This window comes from Ceratotherium simum, chromosome 23 (genome assembly GCF_057802395.1).
Source record: "Ceratotherium simum simum isolate JZ-2026a chromosome 23, ASM5780239v1, whole genome shotgun sequence".
Classification (NCBI taxonomy): domain Eukaryota; kingdom Metazoa; phylum Chordata; class Mammalia; order Perissodactyla; family Rhinocerotidae; genus Ceratotherium; species Ceratotherium simum.
In genome coordinates, this window is record NC_141922.1 from 11,146,797 (window position 1) to 11,166,844 (window position 20,048).

At 43.2% G+C, this 20,048-nt stretch overlaps 1 protein-coding gene across 1 annotated transcript in view; it reads left to right on the plus strand.

Moving 5' to 3' along the window:
• HHLA1 (HHLA1 neighbor of OC90) overlaps nt 1-19,774 on the plus strand; it is a 31,646-nt gene extending 11,872 nt beyond the window's left edge. Inside the window, exons 8-16 of the mRNA XM_004431060.1 lie at nt 1,323-1,379; nt 1,484-1,576; nt 4,099-4,338; nt 6,193-6,441; nt 9,537-9,605; nt 9,932-10,006; nt 14,157-14,313; nt 18,035-18,117; nt 19,731-19,774. Coding sequence (XP_004431117.1) covers nt 1,323-1,379; nt 1,484-1,576; nt 4,099-4,338; nt 6,193-6,441; nt 9,537-9,605; nt 9,932-10,006; nt 14,157-14,313; nt 18,035-18,117; nt 19,731-19,774 — 1,067 coding nt within the window. The remainder of the gene's footprint in view (nt 1-1,322; nt 1,380-1,483; nt 1,577-4,098; nt 4,339-6,192; nt 6,442-9,536; nt 9,606-9,931; nt 10,007-14,156; nt 14,314-18,034; nt 18,118-19,730) is intronic.
• Nucleotides 19,775-20,048: the final 274 nt, after the last annotated feature.

Genomic DNA, 20,048 nt, shown 5'->3' on the forward strand with positions numbered 1-20,048 from the left:
CCCATTTTAAAGATGAGAAAACTGAGATTCGGAGAGGTTGGATATTTTGCTTGAGGTTGGTTTGGAATTCAGATGTAGATCTCTATGGAGCCTAAGCCCATGTCTGATGTACAATTGAGAAAGATATGGCTCGTTTATAAGGTGGTTTCACATAACCTCTTGGCAATTCACATTCCCCTGGGGACCCACTTTGTAAAGCACTGGTCTAGTAAATAGCCCAACACGTGGTCTCGTCAGAAAGATGGTGTGCCACACTGTGGAGCAACTACTGTTTTAGAAGCTGGGATGGGGGAAAAAGAGTAAAAAGAATAGCTATCATTAGGTGCCAGGGACTCTTTCTAAGGGCTTTCCATGTATTCTCTCTTTGGATCCTCACTACAACCTTATGGTGTACCAACTAAATTTATCTCCACTTTACAGGTGAGGAAACTGTGGCACAGAGAGGCTAAGCAACCAGCCCAAGATCACTCTGCAGAGATAGAATTCTAATCCAGGCGATCTGGCTCTGAAATCCATGCCCTTGGTCACTATGCTAGTACATATAATAATAGTACCACATTAACAATAACAATAATTATTATTATGACGATTTACTGAGCTCTTCTGCCTGCTAGGCACCCTACTTAGAGCTTCACACACATTATCTCACTGGATCGTCACAGCCATCCTACCGGGGATGTCCTCAGGGACAAGTACATTTAGGAATTCAGAAGTTTTCAGACTTTTGAAGGTCGAATAGGATGTCTACACCATATGTGATGTAACACCTCCAGCAGTGTCCAGCACAGCCTGCCATAACCACACATATTCATATTCATTTAGTAAAATCGTTGACCCTTTATACTAAACAGGATAGATAAAGACTATCAATAGCCTCACATCCACCAAGCAAGGTTTTGCCACCAAATGAGTTTTGGTACCAAACTCACACAAACCCTTCCAACTTACAGAGATTTCGGGATTTGGAAATTGCAACTAAGGGGCTGTGGGATTCAAATTTTCACCATTTTAAAGATAGGTAAACGGAGCCCTAGAGGGAGCAAGCAGTTCATTCATGTTCACATAAGTGGCAGAGCTGATGTTGTCATCCTGGAAGCCGACCCCAGAGGCTGTGCACTGAGCCATTACATTATACTGCACACCCTCCCCACCACCCCCGCCAAAAAGTCTAGAAAATCAAGGCTGCCTTGAGGATACGGAGTTAGCCTTATTTTCTGTAGCATCCTGAGCTAGAAATTTCCAGCTTAATTTTCATTTTGACCAAAGACCTAACAGCTTCAGACCCATTGCTAAGTCTTGTTGTGTCCTGGTTTGTCTTCCAGTGAGTCAGACAAAGGAATCCGACTGCATCTTCATCTGTGTGATGACAGGAAAGTCAGGTGAACCTCCAGCCATTCATTGACAAGCTCTCTGAGCTGAGAACTAAACACAACACTCCAGTAGACAAGCCCAAGATTTGATCCCGTTGGTGTGATTGTTGCAGGAAGGAATCTTTCTGACTTCTGGGAGATGGCGGAGAAATCTCCTGTTATCAACTACACATTTACCAGCAGCATGCCTAGTGTTCTGGGTGAGTGTAACCCTCCCAAACTTCTACTATAGAGTCTCCAGACCAGGGTCCCGCCCAGCAAACTGAATCTGAATGCTGCCCTCAGGTATTTTATTTAGCTATATTGTGTTAAAATCAGAGGATTTCATGATTTTAAAAAAGTTTTTGAATTTGTAGATCTTTTTGCAAAAGAAGATCTGGCAACCCTGATCCTTCCCTTCACCCATGTCTATAACCAACTGGAGTTGAATAGCTGCTGCCCCCATTCCCCCCATTAGGAGGAACACATTTCTCCTCTTTTCCATAGCCCTCTCTGCTCCCTATTGCCTTGTACTTTTTTCCTCATATTAACTACCTGGCTTTTGTAGGTATTTGAAATTGTGACCCTATTGTAGACGTCACCACTCCATAATACCCAGCCCTACCCAACCATCCCTACCTCTCCACACACACACCTATCCATCTTCCTATCTTTCTGCTGCCACCAGGTGGCATTTTTGGAACCACCTTTAAATCTTCTTTCTCCCTTATACTTAACTGTCATGTCTAGCTGAATAAAGTTTCTGGAACCTGGCTAGTCCTCCAAGATTATCTGCTGCCTCTGTGATTATAGGTTCAAGTCCTGGTCATCTACCTTTGTACTGTAATAGCCTCTGAACCAGTCTCCCTTTACCCAGTCTCTTATATCTCTAAAATATCCATCCATTGCCATAAGAATGACAATTTTAAGATATGATTGGGTTATGTCTCTTCACCGCTCGGAACTCCCAAGTCAGCAGCAGAGTATCCCAAGTCCTTAGCCTGGCGTATACATTTCTCTGTCCTCAAGCCCACCCTCCTCTGCTCTCTTTTTCCATGAATCTTCTGCTAGAACTACATTGAAATTCCTGCCTGTTCTTGTAGATGGTGTACATCTCCATACCTCTGCGACTTTGCTCATGCTGTTATCTCAGTCTGGGACTCCTTCCCTACTTTCCATATTTCAGAACTGAATTTGACTGTCAATCACCAGCTCAAATGCTGCCTCCTTGTTCCTAAAAATCCCCCAATAAAAATTTGTCTTCTGTCTTCTGTGATCCTCCAACACAGCACTTGTACATCGTTTGGACTCTATGTTATTCCAGGTTGTATCACACGTGACATTATGTGTGTGTCTCCTCACTGAATGGTGCTTGAAGGCAGAGACTGAGTCTCCCTCAGCTTTTGTCTGCCTTCCCCCTTGGTGCCTTGCACAGTACCTTGTGCATAGTAGGTTCTTCAACAATGTTTCTTGGAGTAAAACGAAGTTTACAATAAATCTCCAATTCCATTTCAGTGGGCTACCTTGATTTGTATTTATTTAGGTCATCTCTTACTTATGCTGAGGAAGGACCTCAACTTGTATGGAATGAGGCTGCTTGATAAGGAGAAGAAATGAGCATTTGGTGGGTTCCCTTCACCTAGCCAATTTTGAAGACAGATCTGAGGGTTGGGTCAATCTCACTTCTTCAGAGAGTCCTTCCATGACCTTCCTACCCTCAATTTCAATTATATCTTCCTTTCTGTGCTCCTTCGATAAAGTACAAATGCTTGGGAAGAGATAATGTATTTACAAGTTGCCACTAACGTTGACTTGCCTGATATTCGGTCACCTGGCTGAGTGATAGTCGGATTGGGAGGCTCTTAGCCCCGTGTCCAATTAATCTGGGAGCAAGGACCAGGCTTCTGGTATGTGTGGGGCATCATTGAGCCCAGAAGTAAGGCAGGAGAGAGGAAGAGAGGCTGCAGGGCCGCCTTCTGCAATTGGACAGGTTGTGCCCTACACACAGTTGCCTGCCAAAGGGGCAAGGTGGGGCTGAAATCCAACACAGGCTCTGCCCACCAGTCTGCAGGCGGGCCTTTGTCTACCCAGAGGAAGGGACCATATGGGCTAGTGGGAGCCTGGCATCCTAATATGCAGTCCCTGCCACTTAAGCCTTCCCAAGGGGAGGTATAGGATAAAATGAAGACTTGAACCTCTTCCTCTTCTTTTTCATGGAGTATCCAAGGGCACTGGGTAAGATGTCCCTCTGAATTGAGCCTTCCTGCTGTCACTGTGGGGGCCTGTCTTTCTAGTGATTTCTCCCTGGCAGCCCCTGATTCCCCAAGGTTCCACTTCTGGTCCCTAGTCATACGTACAAGGCACATAGAGTAAGCCTAATCCCTCTCCTAGGGACAAGTGCCACAGCCAGGGAGGGGCTGAGGGCTGTGACGTGGGCAAAGGACTCAGACGGGATTCAGGTTCTGTATGGGAAACACATCAAATATCTGATGCTTTTCAGTCTGACAGCGTTGCATTCTGTTCACAGTACTTCTTCACATAGCGTTTTCAGAGATTGATATCGTAGCTTAATTTGTCATTCAAGGAGAAACCCTCCTTTTGGTGACATATGGTACAGTTCCAAGTAAGGTTTGAATCTCTGCATTTTGTGTATTTGCTACGCGATGACCTTTCAGTGACACAACAATTGTTTGTGTTCAAAGTGTCGAGCATACTAAAGGTGCCATTGACTGTCTCCTTCAACGTGCAGCTACCAGGGGGACGGCCGTGACTTCAGAGCTCACACCCACAAGCCAGCAAACGCCACCAAGGACAAGCTCCCCACGCCGAGCCCAAAGCACCGGAGTGTCTGCTCTGAGAACCTCTCCCGGGACAGAGACAACTCCTCCGTCAGAGGGAGAGCAGACGGCGAACACAGACAGGCTTCCTGAGCTTCCCGCCAGCACCACAGCTATCCCGGACAGCGCCTCTTCTACCCTCCCATCCTTGGGTAAGACGTTTTCTCATGCTTTCTTCTCCTGTCCTGTTTCTCCCTCCTCTTCCCTCTAGGCTCACATAAATAAGTGAAATCCATCCTTTGTCCCTTCTCCACCAACCCCTTTCTTCTTCAGCATCCCTTAAGTAAAAGATTCACGTGAGTCGCTCTGGGTTCAATACGGACAAGCATCAGAAGTGGATGTCATTGACATAATGTCCTTCCAACATTTATTTGTACAATTTTTTATTTTGAAAGAGTTTAAGACTCACAAGAAGTTGCAAAATTAGTACTTAGAGTTCCCTGATACCCTTCACACAGCATCCCCCAAAGAGAATATCTTACATCATTGCAGTATAGTGTAGAGTAAGGTATTTTTATTTCAGCAAAGCATTTAGCAATATCTCTCTTGAAATTTACACAAAATGCTGAAGTCAACACGTTATGGCAGAGTTAGGTTAATTTGAGCTGGATGGATAAGGATGCCAAGAGTATGTTAATGACTTGATGCCCATGTGAAAAGCTGCCACCAACGGCATGCCAACAGGTTCCTCCATCCCCACCATCTTTGTGGACACAATCAGTGATGTTGCCACTGAAGACGCAAAAGGCGTGCTTATCCTGTTTGAAAGTAAGATACAACAGAGATATCTCTTCCATTAAGAGTCAGTACTGTCTCAATGAGTTCCAACAATGGATCACAGTCATCAGAATTCATTCATTCCTTCATTCACTCATCAAGACACGTATTTAATACCAGACACCAGGCTAGCTGTTAAAAACACAGCTCTGTCAAAGTCCCCTTTCCTTCCTGAGCTCACAGGCCAGGGAGGGAGACATGGGCAAGTAAACTGATAGTTATGATCCAGCCTACAAAGAGCCCAGAGAGGGGGCTTCCCTGAGGAGGTAAGAGCTGTAGGAGTCAGGCAAGCAGGGAAACAAGAATGAGGGAATTAACTTCACTAACCAGAAAAGTCCTTAGTACAATAGCCAGCATCATAACAATTACACAAGTTTAGAAGCTTTCCAGTATAATATGAAAAAAAAGATGGGATTGCTTGTGGTAAGAAAAATCATAAAATACCTAGCTACAACCCTAACAGGAAAAGTTTTGGCTTTGTATAAGAAAACTGCAAGCTTTAACGAGAGTTAAAAAAGCATACTTAAGTAAATGAAGTGATATATTGTGTTCTGGTTGAGAAATCTGAATATTTAAAGATGGCCATTGTTCCCAACTTAACTTACAGATTTGAAATCCTCCAAGTGGATTAGTTTCGTAAAATTTGAAAAAAATTATCGTAATTCCTACCGTGGGAGTGAACAAGTGAGAACATCTAACAATTGTTTGACAGACCAAAGAGGAAAGATTTGTCTTAATAACAATCCTGTGATATTGTAGGGCAGGCATAACTATTGTTATGATCATCATCACCATCGTCTCCATTATAATGATAAGGCTAAAAAGGATTTGGTGACTTGTCCCAAAGTTCACAGCATGAGGAGGCAGGGACAGAATTTACCCCTCCAGGTCTTCTCACCTCAAACCCCATAACCTTTCCACTATGTCACATGGTTAGAATCGTATTTCTTGATTGTGAGTGAGAGCCCACTGTCCCCCAAACACACACCCTAGCTGATTGTCTGAGTGTCCAAGGGATTTGGAGAGTTATTTTTTAATTGGTAGTCAGGAAAGCAATGTTTAGTTTGGCCCATTTATTCCAGTTCAGGGTATAGTTTAAGTCTCTGGATTGTCTATGTTATGCATGCACATTGCATTTGCCCTTCGATAACATGTCAACGTCTTGTTAATTTTATACCTGAATCAAAGTGGTCAAGCATGTAAGTGCCCTGTTACTGTGACTTGTGCAGGTACCAGGATGGCGGCCAGAACTCCATGGGTGACAACCAACAGGCAGGCATGGGCTTCCACGCTACCCGTGCCCTGGGCTCAGACCACCGGTGAGAAAACACCCGGAGGGCCCCCCTGGGGAACCCTTTCCTCCACCCCGACATCTCCTGCAGAGGCCGAGGAGGCCATGAGCACAAGGAGCCTTCCTGGGCCTCCTGTTAGGACAGCAGCCACACCTGGCAGCCCATCCCAGACCAGCCTGACCTCAGGTAAGAGAGGATGCTCACTCCCACCTCCACCACTTTTAAACTAAATTTAGCGTTGTCTGTTCATAAACCTTTTCTAAATTTTGAAACATAATACACGTACAGAAAAGTAGTGAAACATAAGTGAGCCATATAATTAATAATCATAAAGCAAACTCTCTCTTCCTTTTCTTACCTCAACCCTTTTCTTCCCACCTTTAAATGAATGAATGAATGAATGAATGAATGAAAACTCCCTCTTCACGGGAATATCCCACCTCCTCTCTCTTCTATGTACCCACTTCCCAATTTCTTCTCCTTTTTCCTCTTACACTGTCCACTAAACAAGTGACCACTAGAAGCCGACATTGTTCACTCCAGACAATTCAACTGCCTTAATGTAATAGCATTCATAACATATACAGTATATATGTGCAAGGTAATGCAACATATACAATAATTACTGTACAAATATAATATGTAATAATGTAATATGAGGAAGGCCTGAGCTCTAAAGGGTAGGAGAAAAATTGCCAAATGTGATTCCAATTTTATGTATGTGTATGTATTTATGTGTGTTTGCAAGTGTGTGTGTGTGTAATAAGTATATACAGAAAATAGAAAACAAAACAAGACTGAAAAGAAATTCACAACATAGTAAGCTTGACTATACCCGGGAAGTAGATAGGACTTTTGTTTTTCTTCCCTCCAGTGTCATGAATTTTCATATTTTCTACTCCTATAATCAGACAAAAAAGGTTTATTTCTTTTTAAAATCATTTTCTCTGATACCTGCAGCCAGAGGCCCTTCTTCCATGCTCATCACGGTCAATGGATCATAACACTCATCGTTGCTGTGCTGTTAGTGTCCATGAACTTGACCTTCCTCCCACCTGGGCCATGTTTTCCTCAAGGGCCTGTGTCTTAATCCCCAGTTTCCAGTGAAACACAGCAGGCATTCAGTAAAAGTTTATTGAGTTACTTGAATTTCTTAAGAAGTAGAGGGTAGGAGTAGATGAATTTTAATGGGCATAAATATAGTCTTGACTTTAGACGCAAATCTCAGTTGCACAAACGGGTCTGGGAATGCAATTTTGATAACTTTAATCAGTGAAGCACCTGACATCATCACATAGGAAAAAATAAAAGCTAACAGGCTTAGGTTTGACCAGCTGGACAATGGCAGCCAGCACAGCCCTGAGGCTGTGAGCTCTGGTCTTTATTTCAGACACAGCAGGGTTGAAATCCTGACTCCACTGTTGCTGGGTCCTTAGGCAGTTTTCTTGATCTCTCTGATTCCCAGTTTTCTCATCTTCAAAATGGGGGAGGTGATACCTACTTTCACAGTGGCTGTGATGATTAAAGTAGGTGACGTCCGTAAGGTACTCAGCCCAGCATGTAGCACCCTGGAACCACTCAGTCAACGGCTACTCCTACTGCCCTGCCGCATGCACCCACAGTGGCAGCACTGCAGTGTAGGGGAGGAAAAAATATTCCTCTACCCTCTAGGTTCTTCTGGATGGTCTAAGAATTAAATTGATATGAGACAGAATAACAGGAGAAAAATCAAACAAATATAATAACATGTATACATGGGAGAAACCTAGGAAAACTAAGTAACTCACCAGAATGGCCAAAGCCACCACCTTAAATGCCATTTTCAGCTAAAGACAAAGGATGATGTTGGGGGTAGTGGTTTGGAATTTCAAAGGGGAGAAAGGCAATTCACGTGGAGATGAAAAAGCAAATGTTTGGTAAACAAGTGTTTGCCATGCCCTGCAAAGACAATAGGACATGAGGAGGATTTTGATCAAAGGGCCTTGCTAGGTTCCTCCCTGTCTACTACACCTAGTTCATATTATACTCTAGTTATCTATGGTGATGGCTCCTTCCTGGAACAGGCCTTCTATCTTAACTTCCTTTAGGCAGTTAGAAGTAAGGTCAAAGTTTCTTCCTCAGTGTTTTTTCTTAAAAATAATCGAGCCAAAGAGACACATTTTGGGGGGGCATATTCTGCTCCCCCTAGCAGCAGCCAGCTTCTGGAGACACACTTTGGAAAAGATAGTGGCAAACAGGATGTCCTCCAGAGGAGAGCATGTGTCTGCTTTTGTCCTAGGTCCCTTTCAGTCCTAATCCTCTGTGATTCTGTAGTCATTTAGGTAAACTGTAAATAGCAATCACAGACAAGTAAACTCTGTGTTTAGGTTGTGGTTAAGGCTGCTTAGTTTCTAGAACTACAGAAAAACACACCCAGGCAACAAGCATCAACTGACGCCCTCTGTGTTCAGGAGCTTACAGTCCAGTGCCTGAAGGGGAGTCCAAAGAAGATGCTGACCCACTCTAAGAAAAGGACAAGATCGTCCTGTGTGGTTGTCCTGCCTGTAGTCATCTGTAAATGTGTTACACTGCCCCTCTCTGGTACTAACACAGTGGTCCCCGTGGAGTGGAAGCTGTGTTTAATTCGACACTGTCACACCCGCAGTCCTAGCAGAGGAGCATCATATGTAAGGAGCAGTTTGCTTCTCCCCTCACGTCACCACTCCACGTCATCCCCAGACTCTAGCCATAGCAAACTACCTACTGCCCACGTCTCTGGGTCTTTGCTTATGCTCCTTCCTCTGCCTGGAAAGCCCATTCTCCTCACTAAATGCTGTTCTTCTGTCTCAGAGATGTCACCTGTCCCTCTGCCCCCATCCTCTGTGCTTACCTTGCATGTCAGCCTCACCCCGTTCCTTCCACTTAACCACACAAGTGAAATTGCCTGTTTCTTCTTCCTCTCTCTCATTCTCTATAAGGAGGCTGCTTGGCTGGTTTTTCCAGAGGCCAGAATCTTGACAGCAGGAATCATGTCCTGAAATGCTGCTTAAAGCAAAACTTTATGAACATCATCAAAAGAATTGTTGAAAAGAGCTCATGCTGTATCATGAAAATGATAGCCAATTTATAGGGGTGGGGAGGAGTCAGTGTGTACACGAAGACTCAGATTAACACCCTGCCTGGGACCTGGCTTAATAACCAACATTGGTTGACTAGGACAGGACTGGTGGCACGGGGCCTCTTCTCCCGATGAGGCACCCCGAGAAGAAACTCAGGCTCACCTCTCGCTCCTCTCATCCCAGGAACATTCACTCCTGGCACACAGACTCCGAGTCCAACCAAGGCACCAGCCCCCAAATATCCACAAACAGGTAAGAACGTTCTGCTGGAAAGAACCTCAATACCACATAGCTTAGGGGCAGGGGCGTGGAGGGACAGGGGTGCCAGTCGAAAGACTAAGCTGGTTATTGTATTTATTGTTTCTAGCAGGAAAAGAGGCAGGAGAACTAGTTTGTAAGCCTTGCTGTGCTGCTAAAGTGCCCCGTGATCTTGGATAAATCATTTCTCCTTTCTTGGAAAAATTTCCCTATAGATTTTGAGCACCCTTTATCCTTAAGGTGTTATGATTCTCTGGTTGTGTGCATGACCCGAGGACATTTCATTGTGACTTTTGTGAGGCCATTCTTGCCCCTTGTAGGTGACCTCCCTACAGTGTGGCCTTTGGCCCCCAGAGAAGAGCCAGCCCTGGTCCCAGGACCCCACCAAGTTTCAAGTACGTACCAGCGCCCTGTCACTCCTGTTGCATTTGTTTGCTTTGGACAAGGTTGTGTAGTATAATAAAATGAAGTTTGTTTGATAAATTTAGATTCGGACTGCTGGGATTCAAATCCTAGCTCTTCCATTTACTGGCAAGGTGGCCTGCAGCACACAGCTTCCAGAATCAAGATTCCTTGGCTGTAAAGCAAGAATAATAACAATTATTGTGGACACTGAAAATGTCTTTTTTCCACAGGGTTTTGTATTAAGTAAGATAATGTGTGTGGAAGTGACTTGGAACTACAGATCTCCATATAACTTAATTTAATCAACCTTTATTGAGTGAACACCTACTGAGAAAAGTGCTGTGTATTTTGCAAATGGAAACTGTTCTTATAATGAGCATAATGTTGGCAGAGGGAGGGAGGAGTAAAGGATGACTCCAAAAGTCAACCCCCTTTCGCTGGATGCGATTTACTTTGATTCCATTTTAAAGGACCCCCTGCCTTCCCCATCCTTGCACATTTAATTCTTATGGAATTCTAGAGGAAATCATTTCCTGGGCTTGTATTTGGGTTTTCAGGACTCCTGAATGAGGCTCAGGGCTTTGAGTTTCTACGGTTTCTGCTGCATTTTCCCAGTTTTGGGATGTCTCACTCTCCTTTTTTCTCTTGAGCCAGTTTCCATAAGAGAGATATTGATACAAAGTGAGTCCTTCCAAGCTGGTAGAGTCCTCAGGCCCCTCCCACTCCTGGATGCCTTTCTATACTAGTTTCCTGAATGCTCCCAGACCATCCAGTCATATGTCAACAGGGCATTATTAAATTCCTGGAGCTACACAGTCTCCTCTTTCATATCACCTAAGATCTGCCTCAGCCCTACTCTCAACCTGCAGTGAATGGTGAATGGGTCTTTCAGACACAAAGACGTGATTATGCTCCCAAAGGAAATTAGAGCCCTCTTTTTCTCTAGTGGTTCTAAAGAAACACACTAGTGGCGCAGATGGGGGCAGTTTTCAGACTGACTTTTACAAAACAAGTTGACTATATCTATATCTAACTTTATCTGTATCTATCTATCTGTATAGCTCTTTCTGTCTATCTATCTATCTGTCCATCCTTCCATCCATCCATCCACCCATCCATCCATCCATCCATCCATCCATCCATCCATCCATCCATCTATCCACCCACCCACTTGCCCATCCATCCATCCATCCACCCCCCTACCCATCCACCCATCCATCCACCCCTTCCCCCCTCCCCCCATCCACCCATCCACCATTCCTCCATCCATCCACCCATCCATCCATCCATCCATCCATCCATCCATCTAACAAGAAATATAAGTACAAAATAAAGGGGTTCTGGCATCGTCCAGTAAATGATCCTGCCCATTCACAAAAAAATGTCACAAAGCCTTTGAGATTCACTCATTTATCCACTCAATGAATATTTATTGAGCTCCTACTGTTTGCCAGGCACTGTGCTATGCCTATTTTACTTTTTCTTCACAATAATTCTTCAAGGTAGATAGTTATCTTCATTAAGCAATAAATTATGTAATTTGTATTATTTATTTTGATTAAACAATTAAGTTTGGGGAGTCCTACAGATAAAAATTGACTAAGTATTGAGTCCAGATCTGTCTAATTCCAAAGCCTGTGCTCATTCCACTCATCTATGTTACCTCCCCTAAGATTCTCCATATGTACAAAAAATTGTAGTTTAAGGAAGAAAGTAGTAAAGTTCTTAAGAAAAGAAGCAGAGGGGAATCATTCAAGAGGATTTTATTGATTGCAAAAGTGATATCTGAACAGGGCTGCCCCTAAATATGCATTCCGAGCAGAGGCACAGCTTATGCAAAGGCACTGAGACAGGAAGGGACTGATGTTTCTCAGGGACTGAGAAAGGCCTTTGTGGCTGGAATTCTGGTGCTGAAGAGGAGAGTGAGGAGGAGTAAGGCTGGAGAGGCTGGCAAGGGTGAGATCCCCAGGGCCATGCCAAGGAGTGTGGACCTCTTCTGAGGCAAGTGGGAGTGACATAATCAGATTTCTGTTGCAGAAAGCTTTCTCTGGCTGCAGAGTGAAGATTACAGGGGGGAAAGTAGCAGGAGGGATAGTGGTGAGGAGACTGTTGTACTAATGACAGCCAGAGATGGTGGGGGCTGGAACTAGGAGGTGGTTGTGTGGGTATGGAGACTTAAGTGATATTTAGGAGATAGAATCAAGAGGATGTGATGATGGCGGAGTGAGTACCAGGAGGGAACCAAAAATCATTCCCAAGTTTGAGTGAGTGTCACTTCCTGAGATGGAGAAGCACGGGGGAGTTTGGGAAGGGGAGAGGGGCATGGAAATCAAGCCTTAAGACTGTTAACTCTGTTTGAGTAATAAAGTCTGGTGGTTATGAGCATAGGCTCCAGAGTCAGATCTTGCCAGAGTCACTACCTGCTGTATAACTGATAAAACTGCAGAATCACTCAGACCCTCAGTATCCTCTTCTATAAAATAGTACATCTGTTATCCACCTCACATGATTTTATGAGGATTAAATGAAATAATGTATATAAAGAAATTAAGAAAGTGCCCGATATATATCTGGTGCTTAATAAATGTTAGAGAAAAAGTCACGGCATATTTATGAAAATTGATGAATGTTCTGGAGGGCTTAATGTTCTAGTTGACTCAAGATAAAATTTAAAACACATTTCTTTTCTACATTTTTTGCTAAATATTCCTGTGACATTATGAGCCCTCTTCTCCACTTTAATAAATATATAAGTGCTAACTTATAATTTTCAAAAAGGGAAAAACATGACTCTCATGAAAATATGAAGTGAACACGTGTCAAAGATACTATTCAATGATGAATTAATGAGGAAAACAGGAAGATATTAAGATTGGTTCAATGGAGAGTTTGAAGGATAGAGATTTTATAGTAAGTCAAAGGAATTTTGAAATGAATTTGCTAATTGATATCCTACAGCAACAAACTTTTTTGTTTTACTGGACAGAAATCAATTGCACCTTCATTCATTTACATCGCTGTGGACAGGAATTATTTGCATTGCTCTCAGACAAGAATCATTTACATTGCTCTCAGTTAACCTCTATCCCTTCAGAGTTGTGAAATCGCCTACCCAATAAGTCAATTAAAGGCACACCCCCTATATAACCAGATACCCCCACAGAGTCTGCTAGACAACACCCAGAACTCCACAGAAAGGACACTCGGTAGTTCTTTTTGCATATTTCCAGGTTTTAGATCACTTTCCTTGAGAGTGATCAGTGATTCTTTGTTGGAAGAGTATTATCAATATCCTCATAGAAACTTCAGATCACTAGAAGGTGAGCTCTGTGAGAGGAAGGCTCTTTTCCTTCTTCTTTGTGGTTGTAGCTCTAGTGTCGATTAGCAGAGCCTGACGTATAATGGATGCTCAATAAATTTTTAATAAATAAAACAATAATAATAGCTACTATTTATTATTTATTCCATGCCAGGAACTTTGCAATAGACATTGTATAAATTGTCTCATTTAATCCTCCCAGTCACCCTATGGTGACACATACCCACTCCCAGGTACACAGTCACACAGGCATTTACATACATATGCTCATAGACACCCATGCGAAATACATATACCCATGCATGCACATATATGCACATGCATATACCTATGCATGCACACAGACACACATGCAAACACATATACCCATGTGTGCATACACTCACAAATACACATGCACACATCTGCCCTTGTACACACACCCTGTACCCTCTATACCATCAAGTTATTCTCCATTTTCCCATCAGCAAACCAGCCCCTTGCATGATGCTGAGTCATCATATACTCTATCTCTTACACTGGAAATGCCTCCACCTGATCCGTTTCTGTGCAATGTTTTAGATCCTTGTTTAATATTTCCTCCTCAGTGGACCATCTCTGATTTCCTCCGGGAACTGGGTCCCCACCTTTCCCCACCTCTCTCTCGGAACTCTCTCAGCAGCTTTACTGAGCAATGGTGAAGCAACACTACTTTTACCTGTCTATCTCAGAGCTACCTGAGATCAGGGGCAAGACTGGATTCACCTAGCACAGTACCTAACAAAGGGAAGAGGCTTGCTAAATTCTTATTGATTTCAATGGTCTGGGATTGCATTTTCTAGGGTGTCCTCAGCCACACCTCAAAGAGGGGGCCGTGACAGCTCCTCCTCTCACCCTGGCCATCCAGAAGCTCAACCCTTGCCTGATGGAGCTGTGCCGCTTTTTCCAAAAATGCCTCTGTGTGAGCCAGCAAAGAGACACCAGGACGGAGGCCATGAGGTAACCTGGGCCAATTGCTGCTTTTCACATCCAGTATCTAGGGGCTTCTTGTTCTGCGTGGCTTCAATGCAGGCCACAAGGTGGCCAGGCCTTAAATAATCCACAGACAGCTGACAGGGGTACCTCAAGGAATGGACTCTCCAGTAAGTCCTCTACTAGACTGTCACCTCCTTAAGACCCAGAATGAAACCTCTTTCACTTCTGGGTCCCCAGAACCAAGTGCAGGACCTGACACAGTAAGTGCAGTTGAGACGAGTTGAGTTAAGTCGAATCAACTTGAGTTGAGTTGGATTGAGTTGTGTCACATCCGGTGGAATGACAGAGAACTTTGAGTGGTCCCTGAACCCTAATGCCCTCAGCCTGGTGAGATTTGCTAGAAAAGAATAATCAGAGGCTATGTCCATCTAAATTCCAATTCTTTCATAAATCCCTAGCAGTCATTTGTCAGCCAAATGAGAAGATTGTAAAAAGAAAATTAGAAAGCAGACTCCATTTCTGTTAAGAAGGTCTAGATGTGGACATTTTCCTGCCCTGGAGTGCAGACATACTATCCTTTCTTCTGGGATTTATTCTTGGCTCTAAACCCAGAACCAAGCAACACAGACGAAGACTTCTGCTCCAGTGGTCTGGGGCCAGTCTCTCAGGTCTTCAGCGTTGTTTTCAATGTCTACTCATGATCCTTCAGCTTTTCAAATCTCCATCATCCACTGGCTTTAAGATCCAAGTTCAGGTTTGCAGACTTTTTCCATCCCCCCTTTCTGGCCCTGGTTTTGGATCCCTCAATCAGCGTGGATGTTCTACCTGGAGAGGAAAATAAACAAGATCCATAGACCCAAGGGTGTTAGCAAGCAAGTTGAAGGCATCTCTCCACCGCACAGGCTGATCCTACAGGGGAGAAAACTTTTGCAACGGTACTTTCTTACAAGATCAGCCCACTATTAGAACCTTCTTCCACTGGCTCCTTAAACCAACAACATGGGTTGAGTCTTTACTATCAGTTATGTGCTGAGTATACTATCAGTCACCAAGTCTCTACTATCAGTTATGCTGAGCCATAGGGATAGAGAGGTGGATCAGAAATAAACCCAGAACCTGAGGATTTCATAATTAAGAGGAAGAAATGGTTACAAACACAAATTAAAGTATGACATAGTAAGTAACAGAACCAAGTCACGCACACAGGCAAAACCTATTAATCTTATTCCCTTGGAAAAAAATTACATTTGAAAAATCTATATTGCAAATATTGGCTAGAAGGATGAATGGGGAAGGCAGAAGTTTCCAGAAAGAAGTTTTGAGTTTAAATTCAGAGAAATGAAGCACCTGTAAACCTGGGCTTATTTCTTCTTTTCCCTGTATTTTAACTTAATAATGAATTGTTCTATAAACTCATACTAAACACTGAATATAGGCTAAGAATAACAGAGTGGGAGGCTGGTATTACTCAGTATGTTTGTTGAATATGACAGCACCTGTGATCAAAAAATCGTGGTTTAGTGGGGAAGTTGGTCATGTAAAGATACAAATTACAAAGTAGTATGACAAGTGCTAAAGCAGATTCTGAACATGGGCTGTGGAAATGCCCAAAGGAAATGACTAATAGGATATGATGGAGGAATAGGAGTTTTCCAAGCAGAAAATGGGAGAGGCCACTTGAGGCAAAATGAACGGCATGTGCAAAGATAGAGAGTGAGGGGCAGCATGATACATCTTAGGACCACCAAGATGTTCAACATGGCTGCAGCAAAGATGGTAGGCCACTGTCCCTGGCCCATGTCCCTATTCAGGAGAACCTTACCCTTTCAAGTACCTGGTTAGCTCTTGTAAAGCTTTGATTTTTTTCCCTAGAGCTCCCGCTGCTTCTCCCAGCTTCCCATTCCCTCATTCATTCACAACAGATTGAATCTGTTCCCCAGGGTAGTTTGATAGCCTCTGTGTTTTGGAAGAAATTTTGGGGGCAGAGGTGTTACAAAAAAATCTTGTCAAGCTTGCACACTGTCAAGCCAGCTGAGGGGGAATGGGATTAGACCACAGAACCAAGCTCTCAAAGCTAGTAAGGAGTTTAGCATGCTATATGGAGGGTGGGGTTGAAACCAAGCTGACCTGGGTTTAAATTTAGGCTCTGCCACTTACAAGCTATGTGGGATAGTCATTTAATCTCTCTGAATTTCAGTTTATTTATCTTCAAAACGGATATAGCCCTTGCCGACATTCCCGGCCACATGTTGCACAATTCCAGGATCACCGTTCATGTAGAAGGGTAGCAACATTTTTGCCTATATTGTCAGATTGTTGTGAGAAGAAACTAAAATGAAATGAAATAATTTATTCAATTGTTCCTGCACAGCCCGGAAAGCTACACTCCGTGGTTGCTGATTGATGAAGATATACTTGTGGTTGTCAGTGCATTGCTTTCTTGTCCACTCTCATAGCCAAGGCTGAATCCCACCTCTAGCATCCTTGACATGTTGTAGCTGTGGCAACCAAATGCCTAGTGGCCATGTTAGCTGTTGGCCAAGCTTCTGAGTTGTCATCTTGAGATTATAAGGTCACAGGCTCACAGCAAAAGTAGCCCTGGTGGTATTCATCATTCCACTCGGTTCTCAGATCCCTTCCCTATAATGTAAGGGGCTAACTGGTACATACTACATTTCCCAGAATACCTTGCCAGCCAGCTTCCTGCTAGTTTATCCAATGGAAGATATTGGCAGGAGATTGGAGGGCAGTGGAGGGGAGAAGCCAGGGATTTTCTCCCCCTTTATTTCTACATTGAACAATATTTCCGCTGTTGGTTCTTTCTAACCTCTTTATAGGTTAGGGTTCTTTTAACACTTTTTAACTAATTCCCAGTATTAAGTTCCCTCTTTAGGAACAGCTGAGTTCTGTTTTTCCCAGCTCAGTCTTGACTCATCTTGGTCTTATTGCCTATTAGAATGGCATTGTGTTCTGGCATGGAGTGGCTCACCTGGGTTAAAATCCAGCTAGTTTTACTTGAGCAGTTAGTTGCACCCCAGAGTTTGCTAGAATCACAGAATGATAGAGATGGAAGGGAAATTAGAGAATGTTTAGCCCAACCTCCTCATACACAAAGTCAGAGATTGAAAGGGAAGTGAATTCCCAGAGTCCCATAGTGAGCTACTGACACAGCCTGCACTGAAAACTCGTCTTCCTAATAATGCTATCAGTGCTCTTTTCACTGAGGCCCTTTGAAGCAATCCCTGTAGCCACGAGCCAAGAACAGGATGTTCTTTTGAAAGTATTTGCTGCGTTGTCAACTCTAACAGCACTGCACTCTTACTCCATCTCGCACAAGAACAAATGAACGAACATCATCATTTATTGAGCACCTATTATAAGCCTGGCACTGTTCAAGAACTTTGCTAATGTTACCTTATTTGATCCTCATGATAATCCATGAGTGTAGGTTCTATTATTGCTTTTTGCATATATATGAAAAAACCAAAGCCCAGAGAATTAAGTAATCAGCCTGACGTCACACATCCTAATAAGTCATGATGATAGGACTAAAAATAAGTCTTGCTGACTCCAAATTTTGAGCTTTTACCTACTCAGTCTCATTCTCTACCTCTCCTCCCATATCCTATAAAGACGGGAAGTGGGTTCTTTGCAGTGAATACTTGGCCATTATGACTTTGTTTAGTCATTGCCTTCTAACAGCTACAAAAAATAGTGATTGCTCTCAACTCTGACATATCTTTAGGTACTGTCTTGAACGCTATTCCTGGTTTCTGAAGAATGCAACATACGTCTGTCAGAGGGTGAAAAGAGTGTCGCACTCACACAGTAAGTACACAGCTTGACTATGTTGTAACTTGGCAATAAATGCATTATAGGATAGGGTTCTAGAACTCTGAGTGATTTTCCTGCCTTACCAGGGAGCCAGTAGGAATAGGTGTAGCTCATATAGTCATCATTAATTCTAGACAAAAAGAGTCTAGGGTATGTCTGATTCCCCTTCACCTAACAGTTTGATGTTTGCAATAAGGTATTAAAAAAAAAAAAAAAAAAAAAAAAGCAGGAGTCAGCTCGGCCAAACGCTGTTGCTTTCTGGCGATCTTGGGCAAGTTTCTTATCCTTTCTGAGTCCCCATGTAAGCTAAAAAGACAAACAAACAAAGAAAAATCAAACAGAAGACAGACCCCACATAAATACTCAAATTCCTGACCAAAGCAAGATGTACACAAATAATTCAAGAAAAGAAGACACCGTGAGGTGCTGGAAGTGGGTTGTATGGTACCTCTCTCCTCGTCTCGATGGTGTCAGAGCCCCATTTACTCTCAGAGGTGCCAGACATCAGCTTTGTTTTTTCTCCCACTTTTGCAGACAAAAGCAGCTGATCTAGTCTGTCTAGACCCAAAGCCAACGGATTGGCCATTTTATTGCCCTGTCTACCTGGACTCTCTGGTCAAGTGACTCTGGCCTTCTAAAAATCATGGAACTACTTTGAACTCTGTGAAAAATCCCTTCTTAATGTAACCCAAATATAAGCTAGGTGCTCATATGGCACAGTCTTGGCAAAGTTTTACATTAACAACAACAAAAAAACAGTTTAGCCACCCAATCCTTCGTTGTGGCTCTTAAAGAACATCAAATGGATCCATGATAACCCTTAGAAACCCTTTTTATTCTTCTTGCCCTCCATTATCTCTTACTTCCCACAAGCTATTATGTCAAAGCCTCTAGCTAGGCTTTATTTTCTAACTGATAACTCCATAACTCTCCTAAAATCAAACTTTCTAGCTCTCTTCTTTGTTTTCATATCCCTCCTCTGTTTATTTTCTCTTCCTTTTTCCTTTGTATTTTCTTCCCTCTCAAACACAGTTCCCTTATTTCTTACGCAAATCCATCACCCCACTTCTGTCTTCTGTTCCTATCATCATTTTTATTCTGCAGCACGAAAGCCAAGCATTTGCAGTGGGGGCCATAGGGGACTCAGTAGTCAAGATAGAAATCCCTTTACCTGGTATGTGGAGACAGAAAAGGAAATCTTACAAACTACTTATAATTGAACTGCTCTTCTTTTGTCCTTGCCACAGTAAAATCTCTACACAAACAACATATTACATTTACTGAACAACATATTAATGAGTTTAGATTAGCTTTATGCAAACTGGGGAGTTGAGGTAGATATAGCTGGGTATGAGAAAAACATCACTGGGCAGAGAGTGGAGAAACGAGGGCTGTTTCTGACTCAACTTTGCTGCTAACTAGCAAGGGCATCTTGCACAAGTCCTTTCCACTCTCTGACATTGACTCTGAGTAACTCCCTGTCCAGTGCGCTGCCACATACTTGCCCTCTGGAAGAGTCTGGGCCATCACTCACACTGTCAGCATTAATGTCTCTGTAGCATTTCCTTCTGAGTACCTTGAGTTCCCTCTTCTGTTTTTTTTTTCAGCCTTAAAACAAAACTGCCTTGAGAATATCTGCAAGTCTGTATGAGGCCTTCAAAAAGCAATGGGACCTAACAACAACGGTCAACGTCTCTCTACCCTGGTCCAAGGTGGCTGCACTGCAGAATTCACCCAGGCTCCAGCTAGATCATCGTTGAAAGAAGTTCTTTTTGGAAGTAGCGTTTCTTTCTCTCCTGTGAATCTGTGTAAGATATTGAAGGTGGAAGGCCACGTGTTAGAGGCCTCACAATTAATGCAGTAATGCCAACTGCCCTGCCTGCTCCAAGGTCACAGAAACCTGATATCTACACTCAAGAAACTCC